This window comes from Sceloporus undulatus, chromosome 1 (genome assembly GCF_019175285.1).
Source record: "Sceloporus undulatus isolate JIND9_A2432 ecotype Alabama chromosome 1, SceUnd_v1.1, whole genome shotgun sequence".
In the NCBI taxonomy this organism is placed as follows: domain Eukaryota; kingdom Metazoa; phylum Chordata; class Lepidosauria; order Squamata; family Phrynosomatidae; genus Sceloporus; species Sceloporus undulatus.
The window spans coordinates 296,105,807-296,129,624 of NC_056522.1; the positions used below are offsets into that span (position 1 = coordinate 296,105,807).

A 23,818-nucleotide genomic window follows, 5' to 3' on the forward strand; every position below is an offset into this window, starting at 1 on the left:
GAAAGAATGTATATAGTTTTTATCTAAAACATAGGTAGGCTTTGTTGAGTGGCTACTGGTCTGTTTCTGGGGGAAATTTAAAGTGCTGTGTATGACCTATAAAGCCCTATACAGCTCAGATCCAAGTTATTTGCAGGACCAAATTGCTCATGTTTTGAGATCTGTTGTAGAAGCCCTTCTCTCTATCCCACCACCCCTGCAGGTACATCTGGAGGGAATACATGAGAGGGCCTTCTCAGTGGCTGCTTCTAGGCTCTGGAACTGTGTTTCCAGAGAGGATAGGCTGACTATTTTTATGCAGGCAAGTAAAGACCTATTTGTGGAGTCGAAGGCTTTCATGTCTGGCATCAATAGCTTTGGGGGGGGGGGGTTGAGCTATGTGGCCATGTTCTAAAAGTTTCTTCCTGACGTTTCACCAGCATCTTTGGCTGGCATCTTCAGAGAATGCTTGCCTGGAAAAGAGTTAGGTATATATATACTGTGTCACCCTGGGAAAGGAGTAATTTGCATGTATATTGTTTTGTTGCTAGTGGCAGGCCTCAGGGTGGGAGGATATGCAAAGGAGGATTAATGTCTGCTTGATTAGTGCTCATTGTCTGCTGGGAAGCCCCTGACCCTGGGAGATTTCTCATTTGCATTTGTTGAGTCTTCAGCTTGCTGTGTTTCAAGACTGGAAGCCAAATATTGTTTACTTTCAAGGTTTCCTCTTTCCTGTTAAAATTGTCCAGGTGTTTGTGGATTTCAATGGCTTCCCTGTGCATCCTGACATGGTAGTTGTTGGCATGGTCCAGAATTTCAGTGTTTTCAAACAACATTTTATGTCCAGGATGGTTTATAACATGTCTACCAGTGTTTTTATTGTGCTTCTTTTTTGTCCTGGGTGATGGTCAGAGTTCTTGTGCAGGTATATGTCCGTATGTGCAGGTTTTTTGTATACTTTGTGGCCCAAACGTTGGTTCAGTTTGTGTTCTTTTTCCATTGTGAATTGGATGTTAGGGTGGATGTTGTTCAGACGGTTCAGAAATACAGCCAGATCTTCTTCTCCATGGCTCCAAATGGTGAAAGTGTCATCCACATATCGGAACCATGTTGTGGGCTTTTTTGTTGCTGTTTCCAGGGCTTGTTTTTCAAAGTGTTCCATGTAAAAGTTTTCTATTACAGGGCTCAGGGGGCTTCCCATTGCTACCCCATCTCTCTGCTCACAGAATCCATTTTCCCATTGGAAATAGCTTGTGGTGAGGCAATGTTTGAACAGGGCTGTGATGACTTCTGGAAAAATTTGTCAGATGTGTGTCATGGTGTCTGTTATTGGGACTTTGATGAACAAGGAGAACACATCGAAGCTGATTAGTATGTCTCCGGGTTTTAGTTCAAGGTTATTGATTTTTCCTATGAAATGAGCTGAGTCCTTGATGTAGTGGGGGGGGGGGGTTGTCCTATATTGGTTTGTAGTTGTGTGGCCAGAAACTTGGCCAAGTCATATGTGGGGGATCCAATGGCACTCACTATGGTTCGGAGTGGAATGGTATCCTTGTGGATCTTGGGAAGCCCATACAGTCTTGGTGGGAGAGCCTCAGATTTGCACAAACTTTGTCTTGTGGTTGGCTGAATTGAGGAGTTTTTGATCAGGGTGTTTGTTTTCCTGGTGATTTTTCCAGAGCCACTGTTCCTGTCAGCATGTTCTAGTCTTACACATCAGGGAAGGCTCTACTGTATGCAACATGTGCATGCAATAGGTACTTGTTAGTGCAACAATGGATCACCTCTGAATTTCAACAGAAAGGTAAACCCTTGTAGTGTGAGTCACCTGAGGAAGCCAATTACATAACACAACAAATAAAAGGCATACTCTGCACTGGGATACCTCACTACAACATTGTGATAAAACAGTATCTTCCTCTATCTTATGTCCTCTGTCCTTTCTGGCTCCCTGTGGTAATGAAGGCCAGAAGAGGTCCTTGGAGAACCACCTGCTATTCCTTCTGTCTATACACATTTTGTGTCTATTCTTGGACTGGAACCCATTGGAACTAAAATTAAAGCATAGCCAAGACATACATTCCCGTCATCAGTAGAATGGGATGTAATACCATTCATAATCCCTTCATCCTCCATCTTGAGGGAGAGAGAGGCAGGTTAGCTCCACCAGGCCTGCCTGGAAGAAGACAAGCCCTCCCTTCATCCTCCATCTTGAGGGAGAGAGAGGCAGGCTAGCTCCACCAGGCCTGCCTGGAAGAAGAAAAGACCTCCCTTCAGCCACCATCTTGAGGGAGAGAGATTGTATTGTATTGTATTGTATTGTATTGCATTTTTGTACTGTACACCACTATGATCATTGCGGAATAGCGGTCTATAAATAAAATGTATTATTATTATTATTATTATTATTTCATCTATTCTTCTTCCATTTGTGTGAGATACAGTTTGTGCTATAGATTGCAACATAATACAGTCAGGTGTGAGTATCTAAAACTAAGAAGACCAAAGCTCTATTTGGCTTTTAATTATTAAACTGAAAGATAAAAAGAATTTGCATGAAAAAGTTCTCCTCTTATCAGTTTCTAATGTTCTCCACAAGTATGGAAATACAAAAGTGTAGGAAATCCTAAAGTATAAAAAACAGAGAGAAGCTGGCCAAACCGGTGCTAACTGATTGACATCCAGAGGGCATTGTGATTAGTTTATATCATCTTTTAGTTGCTTGGTTACTACCTGGAAAACTGTGTCTCCTCTGAAGATAGTATTATATTGAACTGTGCTTTATTGCAGCATCTTAGTAGTTATGTTCATGATCATTTTATTTCCAGTGTGATTGTGTTGTTAATATAATACTTTAAGAGATATATATTTTAGTGTAGAAAGTACCTAAGATGACTTCCCATAATGAGAATGAACAAATTGTAAGTAAATTGTGTGTTTTCTTACCTGAGCAGTACCTTGCACAGAAGCAACTTGCACTTGATATTCCCTTTCAAGCCGCAAGTAGCGATTCTGCAGGTCAGTGTAACGGAGTTGATTATCCCGCAAAGTCTGCGATACAGCTTTTAGTTGGGCTGACAAAATAGCATTTTCTTCCACTGACTGCATTACCTGTAATGATATGGACTAGTAAAGTATTAAGCAACAAATTTTCTCAAAGTTATTCTGGGGGGTTTTGTTTAGTGTATGTACATGCCAGAAGGGGAAAATATTTAAGCAGTAGGTAAGTTCTAGGCTTCGTCTACATTATATAAATTCAGTAGGAAAACAGGAAAGTGCTGCACACGAGATAAGTCTTTTAAACAGATTTTCCACTTAATTTTCTCTCTCTTGTGCCACATCCCAGGGGCCTGATATGATTTCAATCCCCCCCCCAAATGTGGGGAGAACAGAAGAGGCTAAAAGACCCCTTTTAATTTTGACTGAACATTAAAAAGAATTAACTGTCAGCAGCAGGACAGGCTACCTGATAAGGTAGCAGACTTCCCTTTAGTGAATTATGTCCAACAGAGGTTGGATGGCCACCTGCAAGGCATTCTACAGCTATGGATTTTCTGCGTGGCAGAGGTTGGATTAAATTGAGCCTTGGGGTCGTTTTAATTCTATAACGTTATGATGATCCAGCTACTTTTCTTTTGTCTGCTAACTGACTTGGACTACAAGATGGTCAAGGACCAGCTAATCCAAGACTGAATCTAAGATCTAAGATTGGACTGAATCTAAGATTCGTTCTGGTCAGGGCTGTTGGAAATTACATAGCACTACTGTCAGCCTTGCCTGCTTTAATGTTTTTACTGACACTGGAAGAAATTTTTGATTGATGTTAACTCAGCTCCTCTCTCAGACTGCTCGTTCTCTACTTCCTTTTTGGCTCTTTTGCTGGCAGATCTTAGTGCCAAAAACAATTGCTCTGTAAGAAAATCTCTCAGATCAGCTGGCTGAAGAGGGTTCTGCTAGAAGAGACTTGAGCCCAATTCTGATCCCATATTGCCAGCACATTGCTCATTTAGGATTGCACAGTTGGCTTTCCTGAATATTTCCAGGCAAGGTATTTCCCAATGTGCTACCTAATCATCTTAACTGGAGATGCCAAAGACTGGTAGGAATGTTGTACTAAGACCCTGGGAAAACAGTTTGAATCCCTGCTTGGCCATGGAAATCCACCGTGCGATCCTAGACAAAGCCACACTTTCGCAGGCTTAGAGGAAGGGAATGGCAGCCACTGTTTGAATAAATCTTGCCAAGAAACTATATATGATAACCATAAGTCATGGAGGTAACTTAAAAGTGAATAACAACAACAGTCAAGGACTGAACTCTAGACCCTGGTATGCTATGTATGTGTTCTACCACTGACCTACAGGTGTTCCCCAAATATGTAGGTGGTGTACTTTCCTCTGGAAGGCCTACTGGAACTCCATCTGCACATGGAACAGAGCATTCTCTTGTTAACTGGCTACACCAGGAAAACCAAGTAAATGTGAGCAGGTCAGCTTCTTCTTTAATATTTATGATCCTTTTGTATTGTTTCTGTACTCTTTACAGCGCTGTGTAAATCTACAGCGCTATATAAATAAAGTTTAATAATAATAATAATAATAATAATAATAATATAATCCTTTTGTGTTATAAAATTCAAAAATGCTTCTTCAAAGCTATCAGGATGCTGCTATCTACACAGCAAAACACTTTAGAAAACCTAACTTTTGCTATTACGAAGGAAACTGCTATTAAAACCAAACCAGGTGCACCTGCTTTCAACTGCCTTAATAACAAGTTCACTTGAATGACAGAAAAAAGTTCAACTGATTCAATAGCTATTGTCTAGGTGGGACTAACAACTGGATTTCAGTGTAAAATTGTTTAATTGTGTTTTAGCATTATAGCTTTTTGTACCTCTTTAACCATAACTCCCAGTCTGGGGGAAAGGGTGGCATAGGCAACTGTGGGAGGCCAAGGGGTTAATTTAGTTTCCAAGGGACCTTGAAGGGCCACACACACACTCTGGGCTCTTTTAGGTCCAGGAGAAGCCTTTCTTTCTTTTATAAGTGGATGTGATCTTGAAGCCATTTCCTATTTTTTTGTTTTTTAAAAAAGCCTCTCTTGGGTTTAAAATGGCCCAGGGGCCCAAAAATGTAACAAAAATGCCCCCATGTCTCCAGAGGGCTGTGGCAAAATTATTTTTGGGCCCACAAAAGGCCCTGGAGGTTGCATCATGCTCAAAGACCATGCTTTGCCCATCCTAATGTAATTAATGAATTAATTACAGTTGTCCCTCAGTATTGGCTAGGGTTAGGGGAACAAGACCCCCGTGAATATGGAAAAACCGCAAATAACAAAAACACTGTTTTTACCTGAGAGAACACTTCTTTAGAAATCTCTAGGTCTGACAACATAGATATTGTAACGGTCAGTATCCTCCAACCGCTTCACACAGTAACTTACAGTAATATTTATTTATTAACTACTGCAACTAATTTGAGCAACTTTGGAAAATTTCTTGCCATGTTGACTGTAATAAATCTATGTCTCTTCTTATGGTTTTGTAATTATAAATATATTTTCAAAGCCCTTCTTCAATTTCTAATAATTGTACTGCCCACGTTTTCAGGGTTTTTCCACAGCCAAAGACTACATATTTGTTTCTCTCATTAAACAGATGAGGCAATATGATATTCCTTACCATAAGGATAAGGACTTTTAAAAAACATTTCCAAATTACACATTCTAATATAAACAATAGCTTTGAATGAAATGACTTAAATATGGTCCTCCAACTTTACAGGAGCATTCTTCTCCCCGTTATTTTTTTCATGTATCCCTTAGACTCTTGTTAAATACTCTATTTCACCTTATCTGCAAATTTAATACTGGACTTGGGTTATTAAAACCAAGCCCAAAGAGAAACTTGTGTATTCAGTTTTGTGTTATTATGTAACAGTAATAACTGCAATAATATTATAAAACAGTAATAACGCTTCTCTCTCACTGGTTCATAGAAGAAGAAAGGAGCAATATACTGATATACTTTCCATGAACTTAAGCATTCATTTGCTAGGTGTATGGGGGAAAAGCATGGGGGAAAGTGGTTGTTGACTATTCAGCTGGAGGATTCTAAGATTTGGGTTACAAAAATATATTTTTTCCAACCACTGGGGGAAAAGCCAAATCTTAATACGTACTGAGCAAAATGTTTATCCAGCCTTTGCCTACTTCTTTACCTTTGAATTTATCTGCTGAAATCGCAGCTCTCTCTGGTGCATCTCCTGAAGGCAGCGTTGGAGTTCATTCTGAAGTTGGTTTTTCTCAGCCAGCAGTTGATTTACCTGATCAGGGATGTCTGTGCTCCCAACAAGAGTAACAGTCTCTAAGCCCTTGGACAAAAAGTGTAAGTATAAGTGGCAAAAAAGTATAAGTGGCAAAGTTTCATAGGGTTTCTATATTTATATTACAACGTTCATTTAGAATGGTAATTTAATCTCAGATAGCAAAATAGATAACCTGAGGTGCACACTATGTTACCTGATATATATTGTTACTTGCCACATATATATCATGCAACCTCTAAGCACTTCCAAGTTTAACCCTGTAGCCTCAAGTATACAGATCTGTCTTAGAACATCTACATAAGATTCATAAAGTAAGCATAGATATGAATTTGGATAATTTTCAAAACCAGCATTATTGGCCACACCACAGTAATCTGATACATCTGTAAACTTTTAGATGTCTTACAAGCAGTACCACTTGAATGGAATAATTAAGGATGTTTGTAGGATTCAGCTTACTGCCCTTTGCTGCCACCTGATGGTGTATGATATAAGGGCTTCATTCCCTGCTAGCTGTTACAGCTCAGAGGCTCTGGAGTGGTTTAGCCACAAATGGAAGCTGTGTGGCAGGAACACCAGTTTCTGGACTTTGGGCAAAGCTCTCTACTCTTTCTGGTTCTGAGCAGTGGGCACTTTCCCTCTGCTGGGCAAGGAACATATGAAACTGCCTTCTACTGAGTAAGACCACTGCTTCATCTAGCCCAGTGCTGCCAAATCTGAACAGCAACAGCAGTTCTCCAAGGTGCCAAGTAAGATTCTGTCCTAGTCTTAAATAGAGACCTCTTGTATTCCCTGGTAATCTCTCTTCTAAGTTCCAACCAAACCTAACTCTGTTTAGCCTCCAAAATCAGTTATGCCTGGATGTGTTCATGATGCTGTGACAATGGGGCCTCATCACAGATGCACAAAAAGCTCTTCTGTTTCTAGTTTAGTTTCTACTAGATGAAACCTTAGCAGGATCTCCAAATTCTTGCAACCTCATATTAGTTTCAGCGATGGGGAGGACTGTTATCTTGGACAGTTGACCCAAATAAATAAACTTCACTGTTGTGTCAGAAGCTTTAGTTTCAAAGTGTTTCATTGGAAGAGCCAACAAGGAAGGAAAACAAAAACAGTCAAGAAAAGAGAGAAGAAAAGAAATGGCTATGTGAGGATCAGAAGCAGCAGTAAGATTTTAAAAAGAAAAAGACTATTTGAGACCATTTTCCTTGGATGACTAAGAAAATAAATCTGCTCTTTGGCCAAGTAAAGGAAATGACAGGGCAGAGCTTACTCTAAAGGGCAACCCCCCCCCCCCAAAAAAAACCCTACCCTAGCTCTGTGATCCCTATGGAGCCTGATAAGACAGTAGAAGCCATTCTGGATAAACTCCCAAAGCAAGAGAAAAATGCACAGTTGGTCTTCCATATCCACAAATTCTGCATCCACGGATTCAAAAATTAGCGGAAGGGGGATTCCAAAAAGTACATCATGTTTTGCCATTTATATAAAGGCTACAATTTGCTATGCCACTGTATATAGTGTGACTTGAGTATCCATAGATTTTGGTATCCATTGGGGGTTCTCTGCAAACAAACTCTAGTAGATACTCAGAGTCCTCTATAGGTATGTTCAGCAGATTGTTTATTATTATTACTATTATTACTGTTTTATTTTCTTATATCCCAACATTCTTCCAATATTGGCATTCAAGGCAGCAAACAGCAGATTTAAAACAATACAATTTAAAAACAATACAACATTAAAATGTTATAAACATAACATTTAAAAAACAAACAATTTTAAAAGTTAAAACAGTTAAAATAGAATATGTTAAAAATACAAACCTTAAAATTTCATTAGGACAACATTCCTAGCCCTTATCAGTTTGCAAAGGCCTGCCAGCACAAGAATGTCTTTTGCTGCTACTGGAAGGACAGCAGGGATGGAGCCATCATGGCCTCCCTAGGGAAGGAGTTCCAAAGCTTGGGAGCAGCCACTGAGAAGGCCCTCTCTTATTCCCACCAAACACACCTGAGATAGTGGTGGGACAGAAAGAAGGACCTCTCCAAACAATCTCAATACTCCAGTGGACACGTACAGGGAAATATGGTCCTTCAAATAGCCTGGACCCAAGCGGTATAGGGCTTTATAGGTCAAAACCAGCACCATGAATTGTGTTCAGAAATGAACTGACAGCCAATTGAGTTGTTGCAGCAAGGGAGTTGAATGCTCTCTGTAGCCAGTTCCAGTTAACAGCCTGGCTGCAGCTCTTTAAACCAGCTGAAGTTTCTGAAGGCATCTCCAGATTAAAAAAAAAAAAAAAAAAAAGAACAATATACCTACTTTAAGAATCACTTACAGTAATTCTGCTTATTTCTCATTAAAGGATTTTTAGGACAGCAGCTTTGGGATTTTTGTGACTTATATTAAAATGTCAGCATAAGATGTTGCACATTCTGGACAAGTTTAAACGGTTATTTAACAAGGTTACTTTACAAGTTGTTTTACCTTGGATGGGTAGTTGCTACTAGCAGCTATAGATCTCTGAGATACTACTTCACGATGCACCTTTTGTAGTTCTGCAATCTGACGCTCCTTTTCTACAAGAGTTGACTGGAATTGATTCTGGAGTGCCTGAGATTCTGCCAGAAGATTGTTTTTTTCCATTCTAGACATAAAATATGAAGACACCATGAAAATATTACACGACTAGTGCATGCATCCTTTTAATTTCCAAATTGGAAATGTTGCTAATTCTGTGCAGTTAGGCAATGTAATAATATACAATGATCCAAAATAGGAGTGTGTCTGCTGTTCACAAAAGCTTTTGAGGGCTGTCAAGGTGGGGCAGAAGCATTTCCAGAAGAGAATGACTTTACCAGCAGGTTCATGTCTTCCACAGAGGTACCCACAATGTCCTTAGAAAGATTCTGTCACTAGTGATGGTTGCAACAGCAATGGGCCCCAAGACTGGGCTTAGTAGATGGTGTTGGACCTCTCTTCTTCCCTCTTAAGAACCTAGAATTAGACCCCTTGTCTTAGGCAGGCTCAGAGCAATGCAAGTATTTCTCCTTCAATGGAAACAACAGGAGATAAAATGAGGAGAGTGGCCACCAGTGAAGCCACCACTTATTTCACACTCCCTTGGCGAGCACGCGCTAACAGGACTTTGGAAGAGACAGGTGACCTATCATTTCTGTTCACTCCTCTCATTTAGCAATACAGTATATGATGTATATGCATATGTCATTGGTGATACTAGCAGTGTCAAGACATAACAAATTAATTTTGCTTCCCCAAATATATAAATGAGCATTCATGCCAGCCACAACTGAAAGCGTAAACTAAAAATGGCAGCATTACCACAATGCACTCTCTCTTCAATTTTTCCTTCTTATGCATGGTTAACATTAAGTTACTCATTCATGACATTTTTAACTGAACTTCAAGGAATTTTGAGCAAAATAAGTGCTCTCTCCTAATTTTATTCTCACAACAACCCTGCAAAGTAAGTCAGGTCATTGTCACCATCTTTACTGATCTCCTGTCTTTTCCCCAAAGCCAAGACTCAAGGCAACTTACAAAAATTAAAGCACATGTAACAAAGATAAAAATAAAGTAGAATTAAACTATTAACAATAAGAATTTAAATTTAAAACTTAAAACATGCAATTAAAATATTAAAAAGCAGCACAATTAAAACAGTAAAACACACTCTTAAAATCAGTGCTCAAAAGCCTGCTGGAATGAAGAAGTCTTTGACTGCCGATGGAAGGACAGCAAGGAAAGGGCCATGCTAGCTGTCCTAGGAATGGAGTTCTAAGTGCCCATGGATCTCATTTTGGGAGAAACGGGATGTAAATTAAGCAAACAAACAAATAAATAAGGGCAGCCACTGAGAAGCCCCTATTAAATGGCCCCAATGCCTATGAAGGGGATGTGATTCAAACACCAGCATCTTCTGATACTCTCTAAAAGAGAATCCATTTTAATATTGTTATAGTTTAGCTCCTTTTTAACCATCACTTTTGTAAGTTTTTAATTGTACTATGTTTTTAGACTGTAAACTGCTTTGAATCCCAATTTTGGGGTGAAAGTGGAATACAAATAAAATTTCATCTAACCTCATCTGAAAGTTCTTTGTACATCCCCTCTAGTTTCTTTAGACATCTCTCACTTTTCTTCTTTATTAGAATTGTTTGTAACTGCACCTTCAATATCTCACCTTTTAAGAAATACCCATGCATCATGAACTCCCTTTTCTTTTAACATTTTTGACCAGGTGATCTCACTCAATATTTCCCTACTCACAGTGAAATCAGCTTTCTTAAAATTCCAGATCGAATGTTTGATTATGACTGGCTTCCCCTTTCCTCTATATAACAAATGTCAAGAGGGCATGGGCATTCCTATTCAAGGATCCCATTACTTCACCGGACGACCAGTGCATCTCTCTTGGCTAGGATTAAATCCAGAACAGCGGATCTTTTTGTTGCCTCCTCCACATTTTGTATAATGAAATGGTCTGTAAGGCTTGTAAGGAATTTGTTGGATGTTACATTCTTGGCCAAGTTGACTTCCAACAAATATCAGGATGGCTGAAGTCTCCCATTACTACTATAAATTCTGTTCATAGCCTGCTCCCATCCTTCCTGATCGCCAACGTTGCATTTTAGGATTTCTAGCATGTAACATTTTTCACAGACATCAATACCCATACTTGTGCCACATTAGTTAGTAGACAAATTTCACACACACGCACATACATATATTCTTTAGTTATAATGAGTAAGTATAGTGCGATCTTATCATTTATAAAAAGGAACATTCATAAAGCTTTTTACAGCTCATGCTGATAATCCACATTACCGCAAGCCAGCTAGTTCATTTTGGTATGAGGTTCTTTCTTTCTCAGATTCTTCTTGGAAAGTTTTTTTCTGGTTCAAGTTTCTCTCAAGGTCATCCACTTTGGCTTTTAGTTTTGCTATTTCAGCTGCTGCAACATTAGCTCCTTCTTTTACCTATGGAAAAGGAAGTGTTAATAAAAACCAGGCTCATTTAGCTTAAAGATGATGACTGCTGGCCCAGACAGACAGGCCAAAATAAAGCTGCTTCGGGTCACTTTGGAGGTATGCTGTTTAAATTATGCATGAGGCCTAAGGGGCCAGAAACTGTGCCAAAGCAGTTTTGGCACAGCTTCTGTCCTCTTAAGATGCATGTGTCATTTAAAGAGCATACCTCCAAAGTGACCCGAAGCAGTTTTATTTTGGCCTGTCTGTATGGGGCCATAGTTTCCTAATGTCTTCTGATAATATTTATGGATATAATTCTGGTTTTACTTATTCAGCCAGTAACTTTAAACCTATCCAATCTGAAAAGAAGGGAAATACATGAATAACGTAATCCTATACAAAGATGTAATCTCCATATTTAAAATAAAAATAAATTTAAAATAAAAGGACATACTCCCCAGTAAGTATACACAGGACTGTAGCTGTTGCTTTTGTATATTTGCATCAGTAACTATTAAGATATCTCACCTAACAGAACTTACCAGTCTGTCCCTATCCACCTGAAGAGTCTCCAAATTATGCTTAAGAGAACTAATCTCACTTGTGTTGTCAGAAGCTGAACTTGTGCCCTGTTTAAATTCATGAGCTAATCTCAGCTTGCGGAGTTCCTGCAGAAGTCTTTCTCTGTCGTCTTGAAGACTGGCCATAGCCTTAGAAAAGGCATCCATCTGCTGAGCATAATTCTCACATTCAGAGGAGAGTCTGCTAATTTCAAGATCTCGAGTGTTTAATAGCTTACACAGGTTTTCAAGTTCATCAGTAAGCTGGTCAAGAGTGATTTTGCTTTTAGCTTCCGGTGACGCCTGGTTCCAAAGAGCATTTTCTTTGAGTACACTGAATAAATTTGATTTGACATCACTGAGCTCAGTTTCAAGTTTGTTGGCTCTTCTTTTTTCCAATCCAAGCTCAGAAACATATTTGCTCTGAAGTACCTTGAAGTCCTCTATTAACCTCTCCCTATCATCCTGGAGAGCCGTCATAGCTTTTCCAAAAGACTCAATTTGGGACCGTAGTTCTTTATTCTGAAACTGAATTTCCAACAGTCTCTTTTGTGGTGATTCAACAGTGTCGTTCTCCGGTAACTTAGGATCCAGCTCTGTACCTGTTGTACTTTTGCCAGCCATTTTCTGGAGCTCTTGTAACCTTCTTTCCAGCTTTTCTTCAAGCTGGTGGTTGACCAAAAATCCTTTATTCTGATCAAATCTTTCTCCCTCCTGGTGTGGGTACTTCTGTCTGGATTCAGAAGCTAACCTCTCTTTGTTTATGGAAGCAATCACAATCTCCAAGTCGTGAGCTTTGGATGCTAATTTTATATTTTCCAGTTTCAAAGATTCTATGTTCTCATCCTGTAATTTCACAGTCAGCTGCATCTCTTTCAGTTTTTTCTGAAGTTCTAGTTTTTCCTGTTCAAGGATCTTAATGCTTTCCAATTTCTGTGTAAGTAATTCTTTCAACTGATTGTCTTTTAGTGACAGAACTTGATTCAGATCTTCCCTGTACTTTATAAGCTGTGCAGTGAGCATTGCATTTTCAGAATGAAGATCATCTATTTCATTCCGTAGCTTCCTTAGTTCTTGCTTTAATATTCTGCTTTCATTATTACTGTCTGCTACAAGTCTCTCTTTCTCATATAAAGCAAGTCTGTGCTCACATTCTAGATTTTTATGTTTCAAAATCAGGGAATCCCTGTCATTCTGAAGAGAGGACATTGCCTTTTTAAAGGCCTCCATTGCACTGGCAGTCTCAGCCTTATCTTGAACTGCTTTTTCAGCTTTTCTTTGAAGATTTTTCAACTCATTTTTAATCTTTTGGCAAGTTTCATCAGATTGCCCTTTAGCCACCTGCAAAGACTTTATCTGCTGCTCATAATCTGAAACCTGCTGTCTATGCTGAGCTTGTATCTGAGCAAGATAGCCTGAAATTTCTGTATCTTTTGAGGAAATCAGAAGTGAAATCTCTGTATCTTTCTTATTCAGCATGGCTTTCACATGATCAGAAATGGCAACTTGTTTTTCCAATTCAGCTTGTATCTCACTTTTTTCCAAAAGAAGCTGCTGCACTTCCTGATCTTTTCTTGTCAAATTATTTGTCAGTGCTTCCATCTCATTTTCTGTAGGTTTATTTTTTATCAGAAGGTCAAGAGACTTTTTCTCATTGATCAGTGTCTGCACAAAATCTTCTTTTAACTTCAGAGCAGTAGCCAGTTCATGCTGCCTGTTCTGCAGAATGACATTTTCTGCCTTTATTCTGGAAAGCTCATTGAAACGGTCTGAGTCAACAGATGTTTGCTTTGGGTTCTTAGGTTCTTCTAGGACAGAACTTTTGAGTTCTAGTTCTTGAATTCGAGACATGTGCACCTTTATTTCTTCTTGTAAAGATGCTATTGTTAGATTACGGGCTTCAATCTGTTGCTGCTTATTTTCAATCACCTCTTTGAACTGCTTTTCCCAGATTTTCATTTCACCAATGACTCTGTCTCTGTCATTTTGAAGGGATGACATACACTTGGCAAAAGCACCCAATCTGGCTAAGGCATCATTCAGTTCACTTTGAAGGCTCTTATTCTGAGTATCCCTTATTCCAATTTCTTCTTGCAACTGACGGTGTTCACCAAGGATTCTTTCTTTCTCTCTTTGTAGGGCATTGTATTTTTCTTCTGAGCTGAGCCATTCTTTTTGCCAAGTTACTTTAAGGAGCTGAAGGTCAGATTCCAGTTGGATTTCATATTCTTTTTTCTGATTTAATACTTGGTTTTCTTTCTCTTTAAGTTCTATCTTACTATTTAGGTTCTCACTTGTTAATTCCTCTATTTCAGCTTTAGACTGATCCAACAAACCTTTTTGCAAAGACAGCTTTTCAGTTAGTTTCTGTATTTCTTCATTTGATTTAGTAAGTTTTTCTTCTGCATTGTTTAAACTTTTCTCAAATTTTTCACTCTTTGATTGTGACAATTTCACAGATTTTTCTAAATCCAAAATCATCTCCTGGTATTTAATAGAATCCTTTTGCAATTGGTTGATCTCTTGTTGTTTTTCCTTTAGAAGTTCTTGCAATTCTTTTGTTTTGTTTTTTGTTCCATTATTGTCCCTTTGAGCAGATTTCACTTTTTCTTCAAATACTCTGACAAGATGTAGTTGTTGTTCTTCTTTCTCTCTAATTGTACTGCATTTCTCATTTTTTAAATCATCCAACTGCTGTGTGAGCAAGCCGATTTGAATTTGCTTGGCTTTCAATTTGTCTGTTGTTTGATCCAATTTTTTAATATGATTAAGCAATTCTGTCTCCAAAAATTCTCTCTCATTTTTCACTTTATAAGACGTTTCTTGAACATTTTCTAATTCTTCCTGTAAAAGACATTTGTCATCTTCTAATATCTTAATTCTTTCACCCAAGCTTATTATTTCCTCATTAAAACTTTTACAATCATTTTCTAACTTTGATAATGACTTCTCTTTCTGACACAGAGATTCTTCAGCATCTCTTAACTTTTCTGACATATTTTTATTCTCTTGCTTTAAGGTCAGTACAGCTTTCTCCTTTTCTGAGATCCCTTCATTTAACAAATTAATGTGATTTAATAATGACTCCCTCTCATTAAGATAATCATTGATCTTAGACTCTGCATCAAGCTTGGCCAATTCCAACTGTGCTTGGAGGTCCCTCAAAGCAGATTTTGTTACAGTGAAATCTTTAGAAAGGACCTCACTTTCCTTTTGATTTTTCTCTAGGCTCTGTGTTAAGGTCTCAGAAAGGTCTCTTAATTGCTTATTTTCCTCTGTTAGTTGTTTGATCTGAAGCACAGATTGGTCAATATTTTTCTGATATTCCTCCAAGCACAAATTGTGCTCAGAAGCCTGCTTTTCTGCTTCAATCTGCAACTCCTTGATTTCCTTCTGTTTAGATTCTGCTAACTGCTTTAGCTGTTCTTTCACATGTATGTTTTCATCAGTTGCTTTTTGAAGCAGCTTCTCAACTTCCTCTTTCTCGACTTCTCTCTCTTTCACCCTGTGGAGCACATCCTGCTTTTCTTTTCTAGTGACATCAATAATGTGCCTCATTTCTGCTATTTTACTACTAATATTTTCATAGGCCTGAAGCAGTGACTCATACTCCTGCTTTAATTCACTGTGTTTAGCTTTCCAACTTGTTAATTCAACTGTCTGAGAATCTTTTAAGGAATTCAGCTGAAAAGAAAATGCTTCCTTCTCTTGAACTATTGTTTCCATAGTAGATTTTAGACTTTCACATGCAGCAGTTAAGTTTTCATTTTCAATTAACAACCTAGCATTTTCGGTCATGAGTGTCTCCTCTTTATACAATGTAGGAGTCTGTTGTTGTTGTTCTCTGTTTAGCTGAGATACCAGAAGTCCAAGGTCTTGGGCCTTTCCAACCAGTTCTTTGTTTTCCTGTATTAGTGATTCCATTTTCTCTTTTAGAATTTTGTTTTCTTTCAGAGCTTCTTTACGTGATATTAAAGCCGCTTGGAGCTTCCTTTGAAGTCGTTCCTTACTCTTTTCTTCCGCATCATCTTTCTGTCCTCTGTCTTCTTTCTTCCCCACCTGTGCAAGAGTCATTGTTGCTGGTGCTTGATCTGTCCTTTCTCTTAAAGTCATTCTTCCAGTACAAGTGGCATCTAGTGATTCTTTTTCTATAGGAGAGACATCTAACAATGGAGTGACACCCTCTGTGTCTCGAACACTGCTCTGTAATACATTATCTGAACACAGCCACAAACCAGAATTCTCTTCACTGTCTTTTACATATACTGCCAACTTTTTGCCCGAATTAGATACTGGTAAAACCTTCTCACGTAGCATGTTTAGCTCTTTCAGTAGTTCCTTGTTTTCCTCACTGGCGTGTCTTAGCTCCTCTTTTATATTGAGTAAATCTGCATTTGACATTTGAAGACTGTTTATGAACTCGTCTTTCTCTTGCCTCATTTTTCCAAAGGCTATTTTGAAATGTGCTGCTTCTTCTCGACTATCATCTAAACTTTGTTGCAACTGTGAAACTTCTTTCATTATTTCCTTTCCATGATCAAGCTTGCCTTTGAGATCCTTAAGGGAATTATTTAAATTCCTAATCTCGTCATCTTTTTCTAACATCTGTGCGTTGGCTTGTTGAATATCATGCTTCATGTTTTCAATTTCTTCCAGAGTGAACAGATGATCTTCTTCTGTTTTCTTAAGAAGAATATTTTTTTCATTATTTACACTGTTAATCATAGCCTTAACATCTATCAGTTCATTTTTATATATTTCCAATTGTTGCTGAAGCTGACTTCTCTCAAGCAGCATATTGTCTTTGTCTTTCTTATATTGCTGTTCCAGTTGTTCAACAGAGATTTTCAGTTTTGCTGCCTCTTGTTCCTTTCTATTAAGTTCAAATGACTTCTCTTTTAATTCTTCTTGAAACTTTTCTTTTTCCTTCATTAGTTTCATGCAGTTATTATGACATTTCACCATCTCATCCTCCTCTCTGACCACCATTTTACTTATCATATTCTCTGATTCTTCTTTCATAGCATGACCCTTTTCATTTAGCTTCTCTGGCTCCATGGCATTCTTTGGAATATTTTCACTGTGATGCAGAGCTTCAGAAGACTCCAATGTTTTCTGAAGAGAGCATAAAAGCAACAGATTTGAATCAAATTCCTCACACTTTTTCTGATAAACTACCTGGAGTGCTTTATATTCTGTTTGTATGATTTCAAAGTCTTTTGTTATTTCATCAACATTTGCTAATAGTGCATCACGTTCCTCCTTTAGTTTTTGAATATTTTTAGTACTTTCTTTACGGGCCACAAGCAGTGCCTGAACTTTCTTTTGCAAGGTTTCCTTTTCTTTCTGCAAGTGATTTATTTCACTAAGGAGATGTGTACTGTTATTGCAAGAGCCTCCAGCATTTAATGTATCTTCTGACCCATTCATTTGCTTAAATGCTTCTTCCTTCTTTGCTATATCAGCTTTGAGATTTTCTATGGTTAAGAAAAGCTGAGAACATTCCTCTCTATAACCTCTTTCTCTTTCAGTGAGCTCAGACTGTTTTTGCTGAAGAAGACAATCTTTCTCCTGCAGACATATTAAATTCTTATCAAACATGATATTTTGCTCAGCAAGGGCAACTTTTAATTCTGTAACATTCTTCTGTAATTCCTCCATGTATACTGTCTTTGTGGATAACATTTCACTTATGTCACATATTTTGGCATCTTTTTCTAACAATTGCTCCTTCAGCTCTACAAGCTGGGATTCAATATTTCTGTTGAGAGCTTCAGCACTTTTAACCTGCTTTGTTAATTCATGAATCTGCTCCAATAAGTCTTGTGTTTTCTTACACTCTCTTTCTGTAGATTCCTGATTAGTTTTTTCAAGAATCTCTATTTTCTGCATTAAATCCTTTCTTATTATCAAAGCTGCCTGAAGCTTCTTTTTCAGATTATCTTTTTCCTGACTTAATTTTTCCAAAGTAACATTTATTTGTGCCTTCTCATCCAGTAAGTCTTTAATTGTACCTTCCTTGTCAGTTAATATAATTTGACCAAGATCACGTTCTTTTTCATATTGTTCTACTTGTTGTGATAATAAGTTTGCCTCTTCTGTCATGCTGGTTTGAATAGCTTCTAGTTGCTGTAGTTTGACAGTAAGCACATTTTTTTCTTCAGAAAATTTTACCATCTCATTAGATAAAGATTCCATGACTTGAGTAACTGCACAATCCTTTTCTTTCAGTTGCTGGCTTAGAGTAGAAATTAAATCCTTCTGTTGGTTAGTTTGAGAAATTAAATTTTCTACCATCTGGCTTTTGTACTGTAGTTCTTCTGAAAGTTTTTCTTCTTTTTGACATTGTGCATTTGATATTGTGCGATTGTTTTCACATTCTTTTTCTAATTTATCACACTTTTCTTGGAGAACACTAACCCTTTTCTTCATCTCTGTTAATGCAATGTTCCTTTCTTCACAAAGAGACTGTTGCTTATATAATGCCTCCTTAGCATTACTCAGTTCATTTGATAAACATTCCAGCTTTGATTGGTCAGTATCTCTAACCATCTCCAAGTGATTCTGTATCTGCTTGTTCTCCTCCCTCAGGGACTGCATACTTTCTAGCTGATTATGCAAGTGCTGTATCTCTCTCTCTCTGTCTAGAAGGGCTTGCTGTAGTGCCATTGTTTCAGCTTCTTTGTTAAGAATATCATCTATCAGGGTAGATAATTTTTCCAATATAGTCTTACTTTCAGTTACTTGCTGACCAGCTTCACTATCACTTTCTTTGATGAAATACCTACTATGTGATAATGCACACAAGTACCTGGTAAGTTCTTTTTTAACCATGTCCTGTTCTTGTTGCAAAGACTGGATCTGAGCATCTTTGGATTTCAGTTCCCTTTCTGAATTGCTCAGTTGCATAAGATTAATTTCATCTTGTTGTGTTGCCCTACCAAGTTCTGTAACCCATTTGTTTTCTGACTCAAGGAGATTTTGTTCTAGCTTTTGAACCTTAAGCTTTAATTCATCAACTTCTTCACCCTTTACACTAACCTTCATTTGCAACTGCTCTCGCTCATTCTCCAACTGCAAAGTGATGGCATGTAGATGCATTCGTGATTCATTCTCACTGCTTTTGAATTTTTCACAAAGTTCTTCTAGTTCTTTTGCTTTCTGCTGTAATTGGTTCTGGATGTTTACCAATTGTTTGTTTTCCACGCTTAACTTATCAAAGTTCTTCTGTAAAATAGTTTTCTCCTTCCTTAAAGACTCTACCTGTTTTTCAAGCTTATCTGTTAAAAGTATATAGTCATGGCATTCTTGAGATTTAGAATTTACCACACTGAGCTCAGAATTTAAGTATTCAATATGCGTAGCCTGCTGGGTGCATTTTTCCTGCAAAACCTGTAGCTCCCTCTCTCTGAGTTGAACATTCTGCTGCCACAGTTCAACTTGTTCCAATGTTTTCTGGTACTCTGATTTGACAGATTCCAGTTCAGCTGACAAAGAGTCAAGTTTCTTTTGACTAATGGCAATATTTTCATCCTTTTCTTGCAAACGTTTTTTAAGTGTAACAGAGTTCTTTCCTAGCTCTTCTCTAAGTTTCTCGATCTCGTTAGTAAGACTCTGAACATTGCTTTCTGCTTGTTGCACACTCAAATCTTTCTGATCTAACGAATGAAGCAATTCAGAAATTAATTCCTCCTTTTTACTCAAAGTAGCACTGAGTTCATTTCTTTGTTCATACTGAGCAGCAAATTTATCCTGGAGTGACAAGAAAGCACTCTCTTTTTCCTGTACTAGTTCTTTTGACTTTTGGATTTCTTGGGTCATTTCATTTATTTGACCATAAAGCTGAGAAATTAGCTGTAATCTTTCTTCATTTGCTTTTAGTTCTTCTCTTAATTTTTCCACAAGACAGGCATTATCCAAAAGAGAAACTTCTTTTTCTGATAGGGCCTGTTTAATATTGTTTATGACATGTGTCTGATCACTTAGTTCTTTTTTTAGATTCAAATTTGATTCTTCCAATACTCTAACTTGCTTCCTCGACATCTCACATTCAGTTTCTTTGTCTTGAAGTTCAACCTTCAATTTATTATTAAGCAATAAACTATCATTCACCACCGATTCCTTCTCAAAAACGACTGCTCTTAACTGTTCTGCTTCTGTGATCAATGACTGTACATGTTTCTGCTGCACAGAGGAAGACTCAGAAATACAGGCTTGCAAATTAACACATTCCTTCTCCTTTTCTTTTAAAATGTTATCTTTCTTTGTAATTGACTTACTTAACTCTTCAGACTTTTTGGTCATATTTTCAATCTGACTCTGAAGGTCAGAAATTATTTCCATATTCTCAGACAGTTGAACTCTAAGCAAATCAGATTCCTCACATTTATTTTTAAGCAATTTTAGCTCTTGGGTTTGCTTTTTCAATTCATTTTCTTTTTCTTGCACTTCTTGCCTAAGTGTATCAACCTCACAATCTAAAGTCTGTACTTGGCTTTGCAAATCTGAAACCATTTGCAAATGCTTCTTTTTGCGTACATCTTTATTTTCTTTCATTTGCTGAATCATAGATTCCTTTTGGGAAAGGAGGGTCTCGTTAGCATGAAAATTGTCTTTTAAAGTTTTTATTTCACTGATTAAGGTATCAATTTGGTCTGTAAAAGCTAAAGCACTGTGACTATGCTGAGACAACTGTGCATTCAGGGGAACTACACCCTCACACTTTTTCACCAATGTAGCATTTATTGTTTCAATATCCACTTTCAGCTTTTCATTTTCTAATTTCAACATGTGAGCTTCATGTTTTGTAGACACAATTTCACTTTGATGTTGTGTTAACTGATGCTGGAAAACATCACACTCACTTGATTTTGCACTGCAAATAGCCAAAGCATTGTCCTTTTCACACTTCAAAACATCTACTTCTTTGACTAATAGCACTATCTGATCACTTAATGCTGTACACTCTTCCATTTTCTTGGCAAGCTGCCTCTGAATTTCCTCAAGCTCTAGTCTTTGAGATAACACAACAAAGTCTTTTTCTTCAAGCTGATGATACAACTGGGTGCCTTCACCTCGAAGTCTTTCTACCTCTCTCTCTAATTCTACCATACCAAGTTGTTTTTCTTTTAATTGTTTAAGTAAAGTATCATTATCCCTGTTTTTTTCATCTAGAGATTTGCTTTTTACCCCAAGCTCCATTTCTATGTTCTGAACCTTTTTCTGTAGTGATGATACTTTTTCTTCCTCCTGACTAAGCTGTTGAGCCATTGCATTATTCTCTGACTCTTTCTGGCTCAGCAGTCCTTCTTTTTCCAGCACTCTGTTTCTAGCATCTTGCAGCTGAATGCTAAAAGACTGCATTTCTTTACGTAACAGCTCCATCAGCTCTCTGCTTTTAGAAAGCTGATCAGCTAACACATCACACTCCTTTTGTTTCTCCAGTAACTGGTCTGTGACTGAATTTTCTTTTTGTTTCACAAGGCTTGAAAGTTCTTCAACCTTGTTTCTTAGTGTCTCTTTATCATGATCTATTTCTGAAAGTATTTTTTGGTGCTCAGTGGCAGTGGCAGACATCTTACTCTCCATTTCAGCCATAGACTGAGCACGCTTCAACAGTTCGCATTCTTTCACATCCAGTAATTTAGATAAACTCTCATTCTCACTGATTAACTGCTGCTTCTCCCTCTCCATGATATGCACCTCACTGCTGAGATCTTCAATAGCTTTAAGCTGACCCACAAAATCTTTTTCCTTTTGCTCAAGAGCTGTCTGCAACTGGCTGTTAGTCAGAATGCTAGTTTGTCTTTCTGTTTCCATCCTACTAATTATTTCACATTTCTCATGCAGCTTACTATTAACTTCTGTTAACTTCTCTTCCTTATTACCCAGCTCCTCAACTAACTTGAATTTTTCCTTCTCACTCTGCTGCTCTACAGTTTTAAGCTTATCCTTTAATGAAATTATTATCTCTTTTTTTTCCTGTAAAGACTTTTTGGCAATTTCTAGATGCTCGGTATGTTCAGCAAGCTGCCTGGATAAGTTAGATAACTCTTCATCTTTTTTAGCCTTTTCTAAAGTTAGTTGATTGTACAAATCTTTCACTGATTTCAGTTCATTCTCAAAACTTTGTTCTTTGCTCTCTCTCTCTTTAAGCAAGGTATTCAATTTTTCCTTAGCAGAGATATGTTCATCAAGCTGGGATTTGAGATGCTCCATTTCCTCCTTATATTTTCTCTCTGTTTCATGTAACTTCTCGGTTAATTTACTTATTTGTTCTTTAAGCAAATTAATTTGTGACTCGCACTCCGTGAGCTTGTTGGTATAAGTAATATCATGGGCCTTGATTTCCAAATTAAGTTCTTTTATTGTTTTGCTGGACTCTTTGATTTGCCTAACCAATTCTTCATTTTCTTTGGTTTTGGCTTCATTTTCAACTTTCACATTTGCCAACTCTGATTCCATTGTACTTAGCTGATCAGAAAGTCCTGAAATCTTTGTGCTTGCATCCTTCACATCAGCAGTTTGTACATCTTTCAGCAACTGTGCTTCTCTTTCAGCCCTGGACAGAGCTTCTTCCATATCTCTTATTTCATCCTCTTTGCACTTGATCTGACATTTCAGAACGTTAATCTGTTCAGAATACTCAGTCATACTGGAAGAAAGAGCAGAAATTTCTTTGTCTTTTTCAGCTAGAACTTCTTTGAGGTTGTCAATTTCTCTTTCCCGTCTCTGGAGGTCCTGAATAAGTTGAGATCTCTCTTCTAAGTGAGTTGTGTTTAATCTGTCAAGTTCTTCATTTGTCTGTTCAAGGTCTAGTCGCATTAGTTCTACTGCAGAATCCTGCTTCATAATCTGGAAACAAAAATAAATGGCACAATTTAAGTAAGCATTCACTGAATAATCTGGCCTATGGCTGGGACACAAAAAAAAATACTTAGGCTACCCACAACACATGGTGAAAAAAGGACTTTTCCTCCTACTCTTGGATGACTGACTCCCCCCTCTGCATGTCATATACTGCTTCTTAAATAATAATGTTCTTGGAAGTGGACAGGGCTATCCAAAAACACTTCTACAAGATTCCAAATTTTGCACTGTGTGGATGCAGAACCTATTTGTGTGAGTCACAGAGACCACAAAGAAGAACTGTGCTTTCACAATATTCCCCTAAGCATATTATATTTTACAGTCATTTGATGGTTTATATACTGTTGACCAACCATGAAATAATGAAACCACGCACAGTTATAGATGGATTAAACAAGGGCCATTATATTGACTTACAACCTATTTAAGTAATTCAAGGCCTGGGACTAAACAAACTGACAAAACGCCGGGGGGGGGGGGCAACCTGGTGTGGATCCAAGCTTCAGACACCTCCCCTTGGACGAAACACCAGACCATGAGAGAAAGCTAAAGAAATCAGTAACTATTTTGGACAGTCATATTTGGAAGGCCAAACCTGGAGTGGTCCTTCCCAAAACCTGTGACTTTGTAAGAGAGTCAACCCCAGCCCCAAGGGCAGTCTCCTTCTGTCACCACCCAATCTCGTGTCCCATGGAAGCAGTTCCAGAAACCAATTCTCCACCAAAATGGAGTGCCAAAGTGTACATCGATCTAACATCTCCTCCCCATATGAGCTACCAAGTGAAACTATTTATTCACACCACCACAAGCCCATTGTCCGAGTCCCAACAGGAACAGGTAATGGGGACAAAATTCCAACCCCACCCCATGGTGGCCAGCAAACCTCATACTGCACACTTTGGGGGGTGGATCGTCACAATTGGCAAGAGAGAGTGGGAGTGGGTGTGTGACAGGCTTAAATATCCTTCCAGATCACCCCTGTCATGTGACCTCACCTGGCCAACTAGGCCAGGCAGATTGCCCCATTCAGAAGTCCAATAAAAAGGTTCCCTCCCCCACTGCAACCTCGTGGCACAGTTCAGTGACC

At 38.1% G+C, this 23,818-nt stretch overlaps 1 protein-coding gene across 8 annotated transcripts in view; it reads right to left on the minus strand.

Annotated features, from left to right (window-relative positions):
• The window catches only part of LOC121928780 (golgin subfamily B member 1-like), a 231,752-nt gene that overhangs the window by 5,569 nt on the left and 202,365 nt on the right, over positions 1-23,818 (minus strand). For 7 of the 8 annotated variants that reach the window (XM_042464026.1, XM_042463994.1, XM_042463977.1 and 4 more), the window contains 5 exons: positions 11,845-22,716; positions 11,160-11,311; positions 8,799-8,958; positions 6,201-6,353; positions 2,926-3,090 (listed from right to left, as the gene is read on the minus strand). In XM_042464026.1, the coding sequence (XP_042319960.1) occupies positions 2,926-3,090; positions 6,201-6,353; positions 8,799-8,958; positions 11,160-11,311; positions 11,845-22,716 (11,502 nt within the window). Of the gene's footprint in view, positions 1-2,925; positions 3,091-6,200; positions 6,354-8,798; positions 8,959-11,153; positions 11,312-11,844; positions 22,717-23,818 lie in introns of those variants that run through there. The other variant, XM_042464035.1, reaches the window with a different exon arrangement.